This window comes from Chelmon rostratus, chromosome 13, assembly GCF_017976325.1.
Source record: "Chelmon rostratus isolate fCheRos1 chromosome 13, fCheRos1.pri, whole genome shotgun sequence".
NCBI lineage: Eukaryota > Metazoa > Chordata > Actinopteri > Chaetodontiformes > Chaetodontidae > Chelmon > Chelmon rostratus.
The window spans coordinates 13,462,798-13,478,208 of NC_055670.1; the positions used below are offsets into that span (position 1 = coordinate 13,462,798).

Sequence of the window (15,411 nt, forward strand, 5' to 3'; positions counted from 1 at the left end):
CAGGAAAGTGAAGTTCGCTTTGGGCAAAAGCATCTCTCAAATGAAAGTCATGCAACAGTAACTTTACCAAATGAGCTCTTTAATAAGAAATCGATAAAAATCTGTTTTATCCATCAAACAGGTAACCCTCAGGGAACATTCCTCTGGATTCCCTAAAGGTTCCCTGAAGCTTATATTTCTTTAAAACTTTAAAGAACATTCTAGGAAGGTTATTCCTAAAAATTGCCATTAGGGGAGATTCCCTTAAAATTCTCTGATGGTTTTTTTGTGAAACCTTTAAAGAACCTTATGGGAATGTTCTCTAAGGGTTCCTATAAGGTTATTGTTGATGTGATGTTGTTGTTGTTGACAGGGGATGAAGGAAGACAAGGAATGAATGAATGGCTGAGCTGATGAAGACATTTCATATTATTCTTATATAGAGTCATATGTTTTAAGGTATGAACTAATATGAGTAGTATTAAAGTATATATTATAAAAGTATGATCATTAGTAGTAACCCAGTGCAGCATTTTTGGAACGCTGTTTCCTTTTAAGGTGGACGTCCAGCAAACGTTCCCCTGCCCTTCAGGCAAAACCAGAAATTGTTTGCTCCAACAATCTTTCATATCATGTCATTAATGCTTCACATATACACTCGTAAAGTGTCACGTTTATTTATATAGCGTGTTTAAAAACCAAAATGCTGTACAAATTACAGCAAATGGCACATCAAAGCGGGTAAAATGACATCAGTAGCAAAAACGGCACAAACAGTCGTAAAAAGGCAAAATAACAACAATGAACGGCAATGATAAAATACAAGGCCATATCAAAATATGTGCACAAATGTAAAACAGAAACAGATTCAATCCTGTAAGATCAACTCATAAAAAATACTAAAACACTGAAATATGTAAACCACTAAGAGCAACTAAAGGCCACTGAAAACATGGACACCATGGGTTTTGTGGGAAAGTGGAAGGTTAATCCAAACCACCTCGATCAAGGAACAGTTAAAAACAATTGCTCTGAGGATCTAACAGAGTTGGACTACAGGGGCAAAAAAGATAGACTGTACATATAAAACAATCAAAACAAAGAGAAGACAACAACTCATACTTTATGTTCGTCACATAAAGTCAGACCACATAAAAACATCTTTATGTCTAATCCATTCTAGCCAAGTAGCGTAATGTAGTTCAAGATAGAATATTGCTGTTTCAGTGCTTATGTGACTGTGCAATAGCTGTGTCTAACAGTCTGACAGGTGGTGTGCATGCACCCACTCGTCTCTGGACGGGACCTAACCCATTGATATCCTTTAATGCTAATCATAAAGTATGATATAACAATATTACAAAGCTTCACAGTTCCTCCATAATCTAAGACAGTTTCCTGTCCTCGTCTCCAATTAGCAAATGAACACAGTAAGGAATAACAGCAACCACACCGAGAGGAACTGAAGCACTCTTACAAAAAGATAAGCTGTAGAACAGAAGCTCGGTGTGTGTGGGCATCTTGATGAAGTCGTACAGTTGCAGAGACGTGAGCGTCGCTGTCACGCACATGAGTTTAAATCTGGTTTTGTAGCCGTTCTTCCCCTTGCAGCTCTGAATGAACATCTGAGAGTTCACCGCCAGGCCCAGACCAAACAAGGCCCCCAGGTTTCTCACCAGACCGGCAAAAGGTGTGGTGTCAAGATGGATCCAGTCCGGGTTAGCACACCACTTCTTGGCTTTAGTAACTGACCACAAGGGATCGATGTCCGACGACTTGAGGATCAGGTAAAAGCAGATGGTGAAAGAGAAAAGAAAAACATTGATCTGGAGGTACACTTTCAAGCTTGCATTGTAGACAGAGGGGATGTGATCAAAAGCCTCTGCAACCAGCATACCTACACATGGCAGAGAAAAAAAACATGATTAAATATAACAAACAGCTATATTTTACACACAGCATTAGCTCAGGAAATTTGTGACAGCAGGAAGAAACCCACCGGCTAAAAGGCCGAGGATAACCTGGTGTGGGAAATGTGTCGCGACAAAAACCCTGGAGACGCAGACGCTCATCTGAATGACCCAAAAAGCCATCCACAGACAAGACCTTAGGAGACGAAACCTGCAAGGATAGAAACATTTAGACACGAGCAGCGATGAAGAAATCACAGATGTAATGGCATGATGCAAAATGAACGACCCACCTTTGAAAACTCTGCACAGAAGTGACAGTGGAGGAGGGTCTGGCGAAGCTGAGAGCAGCGGTGATCATCACGTACCACACACATGATGAGCCCATAGCGTGACCGGATGGACTTCCTGCATGAAGAAACGTCAGAGGAAGTGTTTGACCGTGCCAAATACTGTTACTTTTGATGACATTGGCTAAAATACACATGCTAACCTGGCCCTGTTTCACATGTGATGTGGAATTGCTCCAAGCGTGGGTACGAATCATTGTGGTAGAAGTGGGTTTCTTGCACCCACCAGTAAGGTCGCTGCCCAAAGAGAATCCTGAAAAACAAGTATTAAAGACTATAAATACACAAAATACTCTGAAATGTTATATAATGAACCTCAGGTTTTGCTTTTACCATTTGAAAATAAGATTGAGCCAGTCTCCAATAACAGCCACCCATATCATCTTGGTGCCCACATTGTGGCTGAGATGGAACCAGAGGGGGAAATAAACAGAGAAAATATTACGAGGGTCTCCCACAGTTGACATGAAGTTGAGGAAGTCGTGGTATTCCCTATAGTTGTTCTGGAGGTGCTCTATAACCAGCACCCCGCTGCTGTAGACAAAATCCATCTGAGATTCCCTTTCTGTGCGTCCGCGTGCAGCAGCTGCTTCTCCTCCTTCTTCACTCAAAGCACCATGAACCCCTTCTGCACCTGAGATAGCTTTATATCTCAACCTGGCGTCATAAATCATTGAGCGGGGCCATGGCAACAACTTCCAGCTCTTCAGACGGAGTGCACGGGGAATAAAATAATGTGTTCCCAAGTCATGAGAGCTCAGCATTTTAAGAGATGTTACAAAAACTGTTTACACCCTGACTGTGTAGCCATCAGATGTCTTACAGGCCATTGCTTTTACAGTTGTTACATATTAGCCATTGTACACACTGAAACAGACAGTGACCCATGTAACCCCCTGGATCCCTTCAGCCTCATTAATATTCTCATTCTCTCTGAACATAGCAACAAAATGGGCTTCCCATAAAACTGTAACTGAGAAACACACTCCATCTGGCATCCACAGTCAGGCATATATTCAGTGGATCTATCATCACCATGTTTTCTTTCTCTTTCGAAACATCAGTCATCTTTTGTGTTTTGATTTGCAGTATTTTGAACCTGTTGTCAGGTATTTTGGACCCACTGGAACCTCATCAGAGTCAGCATGAGGTGGTGTAAAATAGCAATAAAGACATTAAAGCTCAAGCTTTAAAATAAAGTTTTATTTTATCTTATCTTATCTTGTTTTCCTCATCTGTAAGTGAAAGAAAACTAAATGCAAGGATATTCTTGAACTTGTGGACACATGTGGAAAAGATTTAGATATTAGACTGGGAGTTATAGAATGGGCAATCCAAAACTCTGAAAAGGTGTTACAATACAGTAGGGGGCGTTAAAGTAAACTTACATGGATGCCAACCGCTGTAAAACCCAATAGAGGAATTAGGAAGAAGAAGAAAAACACGAAGAAGAAGAAGAAGCAGTTGTGGGAGAAGAAGGAGGAGGAAAACAATATTTCCGGTAGTTGGGCCCCGCCCCCTGTATGCAGACCGCGGATTTTTGAAAATAACGACTTATTCAGTAGCAAGACGTCAATCAAAAGGGCAGATCAACGGCCGCAGTTTAAAACATGTGAGTATTGCTTCAAAATTAAACGAACCAGTTAAACACTTTGTAAACGAGTCCGTCGGTTAATTTCTTGTGTAAATGACGCGAGTTCGGCGCAGGCTATGACTAACTATACGCTAACACTTCCCAGCTAACGTTAGCGTTAGCATGCTAATGTTACCCGTTGCTCTTATACGAGTATGTTTACTCACACTGTTTAGACGTTAACGGTCTTGAGTAATGTTCTACAGGGACATGGGGGCCGCTTTTGTGAATTCGGTCCCATGTATCATACGTTAGAGTAAATTCAAACTGAGAAACTTGATCACTAATGAAGGTGGGACAGTGAGCTGTCCGTACTGTTCTAAGTTAGTTTTAATTGATGATAATTTACTCAAACCTGCCTCATTCTTTACTGAGACTAACAACCACACTGGACAGCTAACGTTAGCTTGTCGTGGAAGCTGAGACTGCTGATAGCTGAAACACTGTGCAACGTGTTTGTTTCTCAGCCTCAACCTCAACTTTATTGTCATCCCGAAGGAAATGTCGTTTGCAGTATAAATGATTCACCGGTAACAGTAACGTATAGAATCTAAAGTCAAAAACGTACACGCAACATCAAGTATCATTTTGAACAAGTGCTAAGCAAGTTCCGGATGGTGTTAAAGTGCTCGTGAGGAGAATTGCCCTGTCTGTTGTTTTTATCGCAGATTGTCTGACATCTGAACATCATGACATCCATCACTGATCCGAGCTTGAGTGACAGCTTCTCCAGTGCAATGGAGGAGATCCAAAACAAACAGCGTAAAGCATGTGAGGAGCTAATGGACGCGACTACAGAGGCGTGCCAGTCCCACAGACAGTATGTGAAGTCTGCATTAGGTATGTTTGAGGCATTGTTTATTGCTTGCTAGCAATTGCTCCATATTAAAATACATATAATCAACAATGTTTGCACAGTAAACAGCTCATTTACAGCATTAATGTTGCATTCAACAAATATGTTCATCAAAACCATGCATATCAACAATTAGAAAAAAAAGAAGAATGTCAGTTCATCTACACATTCATATTGCAAAAAAAAAATCTAAGGAAACCTGTAACTTATTTATTTTTCCAGTCTTTCTTCAATAACCTCTTTAGTTGCTTCTTAAACTCTTTAGTTACGGATTCTTGTCATATAAAGAATGGCAAACTAATTGGCCTGTGGAATTTCAGAACTATTAAAACCCCAGCAATTTATTAGGCTGTTACAATTTGAAAACCATCCATCCATCATGAATGGCTGTAGCCCATATGTAACAGCTATACTGTGCAGCTTAGTCAGGTTATATAGACAGGGCTCTCTTGCAGTTAGTTTTTAAGCCACAAGAGGCTGTGCTTCACTTTTTGTAAACTGGTGTTATTCACAGTAAACAGAGGTGAGTGCAGACAACCCTACTAATCACTGTGTGACATGGCAGCCAGTGGCATAGCCCTTTTTATGAATAAGAAATAACACACCGCTGTGTCAATGAAGGCATGGTACTGTATTTTATTTGTATTAAGGATACTATTTATATCTAAATGTGAGTCTTAATGTTTTAATATGAGTAGTGTCTTGGTTTTCAGTTCAACATCTAAATAAATGGCCATAGAGCTGTGGCAATGTGCTCTTCATATATTTCAACACTTAGTACAAATGTTTATCAGGGATGAGAGCCAGTATCATTCCTATGAAGTTATTTTAGATAACATGATGTTGTTTTTTCCTTCTGCTGCAGATACATGTTTAAAGAAATTTAAGGACGATGAGATGGTCTTTGAGACGATACAGACATTCAAAAGAGGTGAGTTTATACATTTGGCCACAAAGCACCCAGTTATGGTGGTGGTGTGTTTGTATGTTTACAATATTGATGAAGTTATCGGTGCTGGCCCAGCGCCTTCTGTATTTTTGTTCCAATCCTAAAACTGTTTTCATGTGCTGAATAATATTTTTTTCTAATGTGAAAGCGTACAAGGTCTGATGCAATGTTTTTTCCCCCCAGACTTGGAACAAAACAGTGCATCACTGAAAGAGAAACATGGTGCCATTTCAGAAGTGATGTCTGAGATTCAGCAGAAGGAATTGCAGAGAGCTGACATTATCCAGAAGATAGAGAAACTTAACGAAGAACATGCCAAGAGAAAAGAGTGTAAGTTTTATTTAAAAATTAAAATAATGGTTTAGATCACAGAACTTAATTTGTGACTGTTTTAGTAATTTACCCCTGCACTTGTTTTTTCCCACCTCCTCTCTCTTTTCAGTAATTGAGTCTCAAAATAAAGCAAACAAAGACAGACTGAGGAATCTCCAGAAAGCCAGACTAGTCTTTCAGGAACATTTGGGGATGGAGATACGAACAATCCACGGCAAAACACAGTTGATTAAAGGTGTGTTGCAAACAAACATGTACATTTCTGTATTCTGTATCTTTCTGGAGTCCTGTTTTCATTATCCATCACTGTTTTTATGCATTAATAGGAATGAATATGGAGATTTTTGGAGTTACAATTGTGCACAGGGTCTTATGTCTGTGTGCGCCTCTTCCCTGAAGCTTGTGGCTTCTGATGAGAACAGTGTTTGTATCCTGATAGTATTGCCCTCTTTTGTTGCTTGTAATTTCTCCCACGCTAAACTCAGTCACAGGTGTAGAAATAATAAGTTTAGTCATTTGGTGTACATCCACTGATGACCCCAAAAGCAGCAAAAGAAATTAGCTGTTTAATGAAAAAATGTTGTTTTACCGATGGATGTTCAGTAATATATTCTATGTAAATGGTGTTGTACATCAGGTCAGTAGTGGGAGTACATCAGCAAGAGGATACCAAGCATAGGAGAATTGGGTGTGCCAGACAGGGAAGGAAAAAGGGGAAAACAGTATGTCACAGACAGCCATGTCTTTGTGAAACACAGCAATGTGACTTCAGGATTTACAGAATGTGCCTGTTGTCCTTGTAAAGGTGAAAAGCTGCAGTTTGTTTTCCGGAATATCAACCCTTCAGATCAGGACAGCCCCTACGTCGTCACAATGGGGATAAATGAAGACAAAACATACCAGAGTAAGTCACACACACATCCTGTATACAAGAGGACTGTACTGTAATAGTAAAATTTTGTGCAGTTTAATGGAATTATGGCATTCAATCCATCTCAATAGTATCAGTTTATTACCTTCAATGAATAGAAAAGGCTGGCAATGTTCTATATTTTTCTTACTGTCACAAATGCCATTAGAATACTCCTAAGTGTAGCTTCTGTAGCCAAAGCCTCATATATTTTAACCCGCTGTGCCGCAGACCTCCACTGTTCCACTGTCCAAGAAATACTAAAAAGCTTAGGAATGTCCTATACTGTTGCAGTGGCTGACATTTTCTTTCATTCCCATGAACACAACCAGTGTATTGTATTTAGAGTCAGTCTTTTATAAAGTCCACCTTCCTGCTGCTATTCTACTGCTACTCAGCAGAGCACCAAATGTGTGTTAATCCACAACTGAAAAAAGTCCCTAATAAATGCAGTATTTACTCCTGTTTTAACAACATTTTCTTAATACAACAGTTCTCTGCTGTTTATGGACATTATTTAGTCTTACGTAAAAATTAAGCAGTACATTTAGGACCAGTTTTTCAACATTGATGTTTGAACTAATGGGTATGGATCACAGACAGAGTAGCGAGATAAAAAATTGAGACAGGCTAATGCACTGCTAATTTTGGTCTTATCATGGAATTTGTTGACAATAATGAAAATATTGATAGTCATGCATTAACCACTGTAAATGTCTTCTATAATGTAAGTCTTCAATTTCTACAGTTGTGTCGAGTGACCCCGTGATCGAGTGCATGCCAGTCTTGGAAAGACGGCTTCAGGAGACCAATAACTTACCAGCATTCCTGGCAAACGTCAGGAAGGAGTTTATCTCTAAGGCACGGCGCTAAGATTGGAAAGAACCACACAGTGAAGTTCTTGCTTTAATGTGGACTGATGTCAGCAAAGAGGAGCAGCTTTCAGTCTGTACCCACAGTACAGGTTTGTAAACAAACATCAACTGACTTGTCAAGACTAATAGATGTGGATTTAAAATACACTTCTGTGGGCAATTAGTAAGAAACTGTATTTTAAAAATCTGGACTTCTGGCTGCACAAATACTGGCATCAATTGTATACACAAGTGTTCTGCCTCTTTATTTCTGAGCATGGTCTGTTAGTTTACTGCGTACTTGGCACTTGCACATTTGACCATGTAGTTTGGCCTTGAGAGAACAGGTGTTCTGATGGAAATGGTGACAGGGCCTCACTGAATTTTGTGTCTCTCCTAAATCTTGAAAAAGGCTCTAGTTGACTGTTGGTGTTGGTCTTCAGAAATAAAGATCAAATAGTAATTCACAGATATGTAAACAGATTTATTTTCTCTTGACATTACTCAGTTTGGCGATAGAGATCTATCTTCCTGTGCTCCTTTTTTACCAATCAAAGTGTAATGATATTAATCTATTCAAATGTGTTTCTTAAATACTCAGTACAGCAAGGATCATCTGTACACAATGTGGTATAAATAATGAAAGAAAACAATAATTTGGGTGTAAAAAAATCTCATACAGTATGAATTCTAACAGCATTACAAAATACGTATTATTCCACTGAATGCTTGTGTTATCATTAACCATTTAAAGCAATTAATATCTTCAGTCACGACAAACATAATTTGTATTTTTAGTTGGTATGAGCCGCAGAAGTTAATCTGCTTGATTCAAGGTGCTTTTGTGTTTTTGCTGTTCATGAGTCAAGTCAGGCGTCAGATGATTCGGCTTTGCTTAACACAGGCATCTCCTCAACATATGTTGATGGGAAATGGCCCGTCTTCCCATTAAGTATGCCAAACCACCAACCATTGTCTTCCTTTGTGTAAATGTCTAGAAGATCTCCTGTGAAACAAAAATCCAGTCCTCGTTAGATTAGTTCTAAACCTCTACAGTTTCAGCTCATCTGCAGTTAAGTTGCCACTTGCCTTCTTTCAAAGTCAATTCATCCTCCTGTTCAGGGGTGAAGTTGTACAGCGCTCTGCATTGTCCTATAGTGTGCGACGCTGGTCTTCCTTGACCTGTTGGATCTTAACATTTTTCATTGCTTTTAATTCAACCTTGAAATTCCAGATGTGATGAACAAAAATAAATGTGTCAATGCTTTACCTTGTTCTCTGTCATCATCCGTGTGAGGCAGGGCTCTGTTAACAGTGCTGCCACGCTCTCCGGCTACAGTTTCATGTGTTGTGGCCGTTGGAGTGACTTGGTTAGTGGTGCTTGGTAAAGCCTCCGCAGGCTGTTGAGTCACAAACTGAGCGGGCCCTTTGTAAATGATGGAGGCTCTGAGTGATTGTCGGGTTCTGAGCGGTTTCCTCCTCAGTTTGACTGGACGAGTCAGTTGTACAACGCTGTGCTCGCAGTCCTTAGACAGAAAGATGGGCCGCATTATGTTTTGTCTACATCATTTGAAATTTCATGAATTGTAGAAATCATAATATCCTACAACAACGATTCTTAACCACAAATGGACAGTGTGTGGAGTAGATCAGAAATAATGATTTGACATTCAGTTCAAAATCAATACAACAACACATCTGAAACATGACAGATGGTGGCAATGTTTACAAAAATGGTTGGGGATCACTGTCCTATCATATCTGAGACCTCATGCAGCTGTTCCTTCATTCAGAAATCATAACAAAATAACCATAAAAAAAATGTGTGAACTGAAAGGCTGTTTCACAATGAGCCGATACATCACACTGTACAAAACATTCTTCTTTCTGAGACCTTCAATATGTGTCTGATTATGACATTTCTTATAAGTTTTGCCATTCAAACCAGTGACACTACAAAGCTAAACTCTCCATTACCCAATAGGCTCCCGATACCCCAGAACATACCTCATGTCCTGACGCATGTAGTCTTACCTTATCTTTCCATTTCACAATGCTGTTGCTAAATCGGTGAAAGGACTTGGGTGTCCCGTCTAATTCAGACAGCGATACAGAGAGTTTGTAGTGAGTGGCCTCGAGGAGATCCTGTTTTAGACTACACTGCAGGCAACAAGACAACATTAGTGAACACTCCAGCAAATCTAATTTCTGATCAGTTTAAAGTAAACACCCATCTGCACACACCGCTATCCATCTGCCCAATTTACACACGGCGTTTACCTCGTCGAGCTGCTGCTCGGTCTCCTCAAGGTTCTTTTGATTTGAAAAAGACGGATTTTCAGAGTATGTTCTCATCAGTTTTTCAACTCCTGCAACAAGAATATCAAAGGTGACTTGAGAACAAAATGAATGACCTTACATGACACTGTCCATCGGGAACCACTGAGTTATACCAAAATACTTATTTTTCTCCTCCATAAGAATATATCTGTAATTTTAATGCATTATATTATGGATAATGTGCCGAACTCGCCTTCACGGTCTTTCTTTGTTTTTGAAATATAGTCGTCCAGACGCTGGAGTTTGAGTTTGATGGCCTCTCTTCTTCGGTCTTTGCACATCAGTGATTTGCTGTCCTCCTCCTGAGGCATTCAGAGGTACAGAGAGAGAGATACAGATAACATGGATTTATCGAGTCACTTCAGTAACTGTGACGGTCTTGGTTAAAATCAACCAAAGAGAGTATCTTCTAGCAAAGATAAAAGTTTTTTGCTCTGCACACTCATATACAGTATATAACCTTAAATCAGGCTAATCCCACTGAGATTCCGATCATATTTTTTTAAGGGAGAGCTGAGTACAGCCTGACAGCAACATCATTTCGAATTTATGACACAACAAAAAACAGTAAATATACATCAGAGCACATAAAAAAAAAAACAGCTTTCATGTCAGGCGCTGTCACAAAATGAGAAATATCTGCAGCTTGCACACTCCCATTAAAAAAACACCCCCCTGCAGAGATGACTGGGTACGTCTTTGAATGGGTGAGTCACTGAACGAGCCTGTGGCCTGCAGACAAGCTTCTCTCCAGATTCTCACAGAAAAAAAAATGCAGACTTACAAAATAATCAGCCATCAGAAACTCAGCTGTGTTATCTTCAGCTGTGATGCTGTTTTCCTCCACCAGGGTTTGTATGTCTTTATCCATGTCCACCCTTTGGACTGCCTGTTCTATCTGTCTTTGGCCCTGGAAGTGGCAGAAGTACACATAAGGTGTAACATCCATCAAAGGTTTAGTGGATACTTACGAGCAGGGTGCAGGTCAGGATGTCTTACGTGTGTTATGGTCTGCCCAAAGCTGGACATGTGGAGGCTGTATCTATTCAAAATGTTGCAAAGAAGTTCAATTCGCTGTTTCTCCAGCTCCTGTAGGATCTGAAAAAAAGCAGAAATTACTGCTGTGATGCTTTCTGCAGCACATTCAGTCCCTATCCAGACTCCCGTCCTTGTCCTTTACTCTACCTAACATGCACATCTCAGAGGATACTGCATGAAAGAAGGTGCAGAATACACTGAGTGGATTGCAGTAATTTGGCGCTTCAAACAAAGTATTCTGGTGGTCGACTGACCTTGTGCATGTAGAGCATTTTCAGCAACCAAAAGCTCACCAATTCAGCTCTCATTTGTCCTTGTTTTACTCAAGGACAAATGAGGCGTCCTTGAGTAAGGCACTGAACGTGAATCTGTTGACTCACAAAAAAAGCCTCTCTGACAAGACAACAGCTGTGGGAAGTAGGAAAGCATTTGTCCACACCTGATAGCAGTATTTCAGTGTGTTTTCCAACTTGAGTCTCATCTGATGACCCTCCATGTTGATTTTAAAGTACTCCTCATCCACCCGCGTCTGCATCTCTGCCGACTTAGTCAGCCTGTTCAACATCTGTAGTCAAGAACAGAAAAAAACATCTTCAGTGAACTTGGTAGCTTTTTCCTGCTAGCATTCACTCCCAAGTAATGAAACATATACAGTACCAGTCAAAACTGTGTACACACCTTCAAAATGTGCAAAATATGTTTTACATTTGCTTTATATTCTTTATATTAGCCACTGTTTTCCTTGATGACAGCTTTGCATTCTCTCAAAAAGCTTCATGAGTGACCTGGAATTTTCAATGAACATGTTCGCTTTGTCAAAAGTTAATCAGTGGAATTTCTTCACTTTTTGAGACCATTAGTTGTGTCGTGCAGAGGTAGTTTTAGTTTACATTAAATAATCCCGTTAAACTACTGTAGTAATCCATATTATGGCAAGAACTGCTGAACTAAGTAAAGAGACATGAAGGTCAATCAGCCCGGATTTTTTTTTCTTCCAAGTGCCGCCGCACAAACCATCAAACACTCTGATGAAACTGGCTCTCATGAGGAGCGTCACAGGAAAGGAAGACCAAGAGTCGCCTCTGCTGCAGAGAAGTTCATTACAGTTCGCAGCCTCAGAAATCGACAATCAACAGCCCCTCAGATTAGAGCTCTCAAAATGCTTCACAGAGTTCAAGTAGCAGACACATCTCTCATCAGCTGTTCAGAGGAGAGCGAGTGAATCAGGCCTTCATGCTTCATTCGCTGCAGAGAGACCACTGCTGAGGGAGACCAGCAACAAGAGGAGAATTGCTTGCACCATGAAACACAAGGACAGGACAGTGGAAGTCTGTACTTTGGTCTGATAAGTCCAAATTTGACCGCCACATTTCTGTGAGACACAGAGAAGATGAATGGATGGTATCTGCATGTGTGGCTCCCACCCTGGAGCACGGAGGAGGAGGCTGGTGATACTGTTGATTTCTTAAAAATTCAAGGCACGCTGAACCAGCATCGTCAACGCAGTGAAACGGCTCTCATCTGGTCTGTGCTTCGTGGGACCGTCCCTTGTTTTTCAACAGGACAATGACCCAAAACACACCTCCAGGCCATCTAAAGACTATCTGACCATGAAGGAGCGTGATGGAGTGCCGCCTCAGACGACCTGAGAAGGCCTGTCTGGACTTTTGATCGGTACTGTATGCAGTGGTGAAAAATAGTTTGGTAGCCATACACTGTACCTTTTGTTTTTCCTTTTCCGTGCAGATGTGCTTGTTGTTCTCAACAAAGTTGAACAAAGCCTCATGCTCTCTTGTTAGTCCAACCAGTTTCTTCTTCGTCTGTTTCAGAAGAGCAAACACAAGAATCCACATAAATCTCTTACTGATACAACAAACACATATGCTATAGGTCATAATTGCATTCAGCACTTTATAACGAGTGAGTGAAGGAGGGTGGATCTCTTTAAAGCGACAGATTGTAGATGTGAGCTGGTGTGACGCACAGGAAAGAATGACTGAAAGAGTGTCAAGGTTTACTGTTCACTAAACTACAACTTCCTGCTGAATCATTTCTATTATGAATATTTATGTTCTGACATTTCTATATTTCATTCATATTTTAAGAGCTTCTGCAGATCCCTTGTCTCTAATGCTTATATAATACATTATAATCCATTCAAACACTATAAAAGTTACCTTATGTAAACCTTATGTACATTGTTTCATAGCAACAGCCATACCTTTTTTTTAATAATACTTAATAAATTAAAACGTCACAGTCGCTCATAATTAGGCCACCTGTTTTGCACATAGGGTTATAAAGTCATATGAACATGATGGTGCTTTCTGTCAGAGTGTGGTTATAGCGAGTCATAATACCTTCTTAACGAGATGCAGCGAGATGTTTATAAAACTTTATGACCTTTTAAAATGGGCAGCCTGATCACAAACTGTTATAATCCTTGAAATTGTTAAGTTTTGTGATCTTAACACATCAAAAGCTTATATCAACTCAATAATGCATTATGCATGCATTGTAATGCATCGTGCACTATAATACATTGTACTGTATATGCTGTTAGAGCAAACACAATAGCTGACAGTCACACAGACTTCATTGTGATTTATGGATCAGTGTGATGATGATAATAACTCTGTTAACTGGCTCTGTTAGAGCTGATTCATGCTATTTATCTTTACCTTGAGTTGCTCACTCCAATTAACAGTAACAAGTTTTCCAGTTCTTTCAGTGGCGCTGTCAAGCTATCAGAGCACAGAAAAGGTGAGAGACACGTTATGACTGGAAGCGAGAACAGACAGATACACTGAAACATAGATGAAGAATCTATTTCATACAGGCCTCTTCCTCTTGTTTTGCTCGTCTAAGGCTTGTCGTATTTCCAGAATTGCTTCTTGCTGAAATGCGTTTCCTAATGATCTGAAATGAGGACAACACGCCGTGTTTAACTCCAAATCTCCCTCACGTTTGCTCAGTCTGTGGACGGGCACAGTTATGAAGTGAACTCAGGTTGAAAGCTACCTGTGGGCGTCTGCTCTTGAGTACATCTCATCTGACACATGACACCAGGCGCTGTAGGTGGAACTGCGTGGGGAGCCAGCATGAAAAGGTTAGAGCTGTGGGCTAATTAGCCTGACACCTGCCCATGTTTTGATCACATCTGAGCTTGCTATGCGCATGTTATTTCCCATGATACCATTATTTCTGTACACCAGTTAGTCCCCAGGAAGAGGTCATGTTAAACACAAAACAGACAAAAGGCAGGGCTGAATTAGAAACGTCAGCACTGTGTCTTACTTGCTTGGCATTCCTTTGGAGGCCCTGATGAGTTTGCCAGCAAGTTTTTGTAATCCTTTAGCGTAAGTAAGCTCCAGCTCAGCCCTAAAACAGGAAAAGGTTGCAACAAGAGACAATAACTGAGTCAAACAGTAACTCCGGGCGTCATTAAAATTTAGTCTGAAGGCCGAAGCTGTACTGAAACTACCTTTGCTGAAAAATCGTCATTAGTTCTTTGCAGAAATACTCCCCAGTTTTTGAAAGTCGCTTGGCATTTTGATAGAGCTGGTTGTACTGAAAGACAGAATGCGACTCCGTGAGCTCTTTGCCATTGAGCAAATATGACCTGAGTTTCCAACCGATACAAAGTTAGTTATGATTTCTGTGAGGTCAGTCTGTGAACGTCATATTAAAATCTCATTTTCTGCTCCAGCGCGTCTGCAGAGAAAACACCGAACTGGATGTTATAAAAGAAATACTCACAGAGCAGGTGCTGACAGGATCCTTCATCTTAAGACTGTGGCTGTTTGTTGACTTTGGACCTGGAACTTTGACCACCCTCCTCCCAAAGTCACTCATGCGGAAATCACCTGAGCTTTTGTCAGCGCACTATACAAAGGAAAATTCCAGTGAGGTGAGGGGGGGGGGGCTACACATTTAAACTCAAGCAGTCTGTCACAGGTCTGTCACAGATATGAAGAAGAAAAAAGAATGTAAGGGCCTGTTAGTGTTGGCAAAAAAAGAAGCTTTGAGACAAAATACAACTGCTGTATTATTTCATGTTGAAAAGAAATAAATACACTAACAGGGAACCACTTTCTAATTAGTCACCCTTTAATTGGTAATAGAGCAGCTATAAATCTTAGGGATCTGAGGCGTCCTGGTTGGCTAATTGAAAGTCAAAATGTCTCCTGTGAAAAAGGTCTATGGCGGCCCTTTTCTATCATTCTGCCTCAAGTCATTATGGCAAAGTTAAATTCCTT

General features: G+C 40.3%; 3 protein-coding genes across 3 annotated transcripts; 1 reads left to right on the forward strand and 2 right to left on the reverse strand.

Annotated features, from left to right (window-relative positions):
• Positions 1 to 1,364: 1,364 nt before the first annotated feature.
• LOC121616626 (glucose-6-phosphatase 2-like) lies at positions 1,365 to 2,790 on the reverse strand. The gene is made up of 5 exons (XM_041951476.1): positions 2,573 to 2,790; positions 2,383 to 2,492; positions 2,198 to 2,297; positions 1,979 to 2,100; positions 1,365 to 1,876 (listed from the first exon to the last, which is right to left on the reverse strand). Exons 1-5 carry the CDS (start codon positions 2,788 to 2,790, stop codon positions 1,365 to 1,367), a joined length of 1,062 nt encoding a protein of 353 aa, XP_041807410.1.
• A 962-nt stretch (positions 2,791 to 3,752) lies between these two features.
• Positions 3,753 to 8,241, forward strand: spc25 (SPC25 component of NDC80 kinetochore complex). Its single transcript, XM_041951477.1, has 7 exons — positions 3,753 to 3,851; positions 4,541 to 4,712; positions 5,594 to 5,659; positions 5,861 to 6,007; positions 6,120 to 6,245; positions 6,816 to 6,914; positions 7,669 to 8,241. The coding sequence occupies exons 2-7, from the start codon at positions 4,562 to 4,564 to the stop codon at positions 7,791 to 7,793; spliced, it is 714 nt and encodes a 237-aa protein (XP_041807411.1). The 5' UTR covers positions 3,753 to 3,851; positions 4,541 to 4,561; the 3' UTR covers positions 7,794 to 8,241.
• Positions 8,242 to 8,643: 402 nt separating this feature from the next.
• nostrin (nitric oxide synthase trafficking) lies at positions 8,644 to 14,953 on the reverse strand. Its single transcript, XM_041951475.1, has 16 exons — positions 14,912 to 14,953; positions 14,637 to 14,722; positions 14,450 to 14,533; positions 14,174 to 14,236; positions 13,990 to 14,071; positions 13,834 to 13,896; positions 12,874 to 12,972; positions 11,592 to 11,717; positions 11,114 to 11,212; positions 10,899 to 11,024; positions 10,308 to 10,416; positions 10,055 to 10,143; positions 9,809 to 9,934; positions 9,045 to 9,300; positions 8,864 to 8,956; positions 8,644 to 8,780 (listed from the first exon to the last, which is right to left on the reverse strand). Exons 1-16 carry the CDS (start codon positions 14,936 to 14,938, stop codon positions 8,644 to 8,646), a joined length of 1,665 nt encoding a protein of 554 aa, XP_041807409.1. The 5' UTR covers positions 14,939 to 14,953.
• Between the last annotated feature and the right edge of the window lie 458 nt (positions 14,954 to 15,411).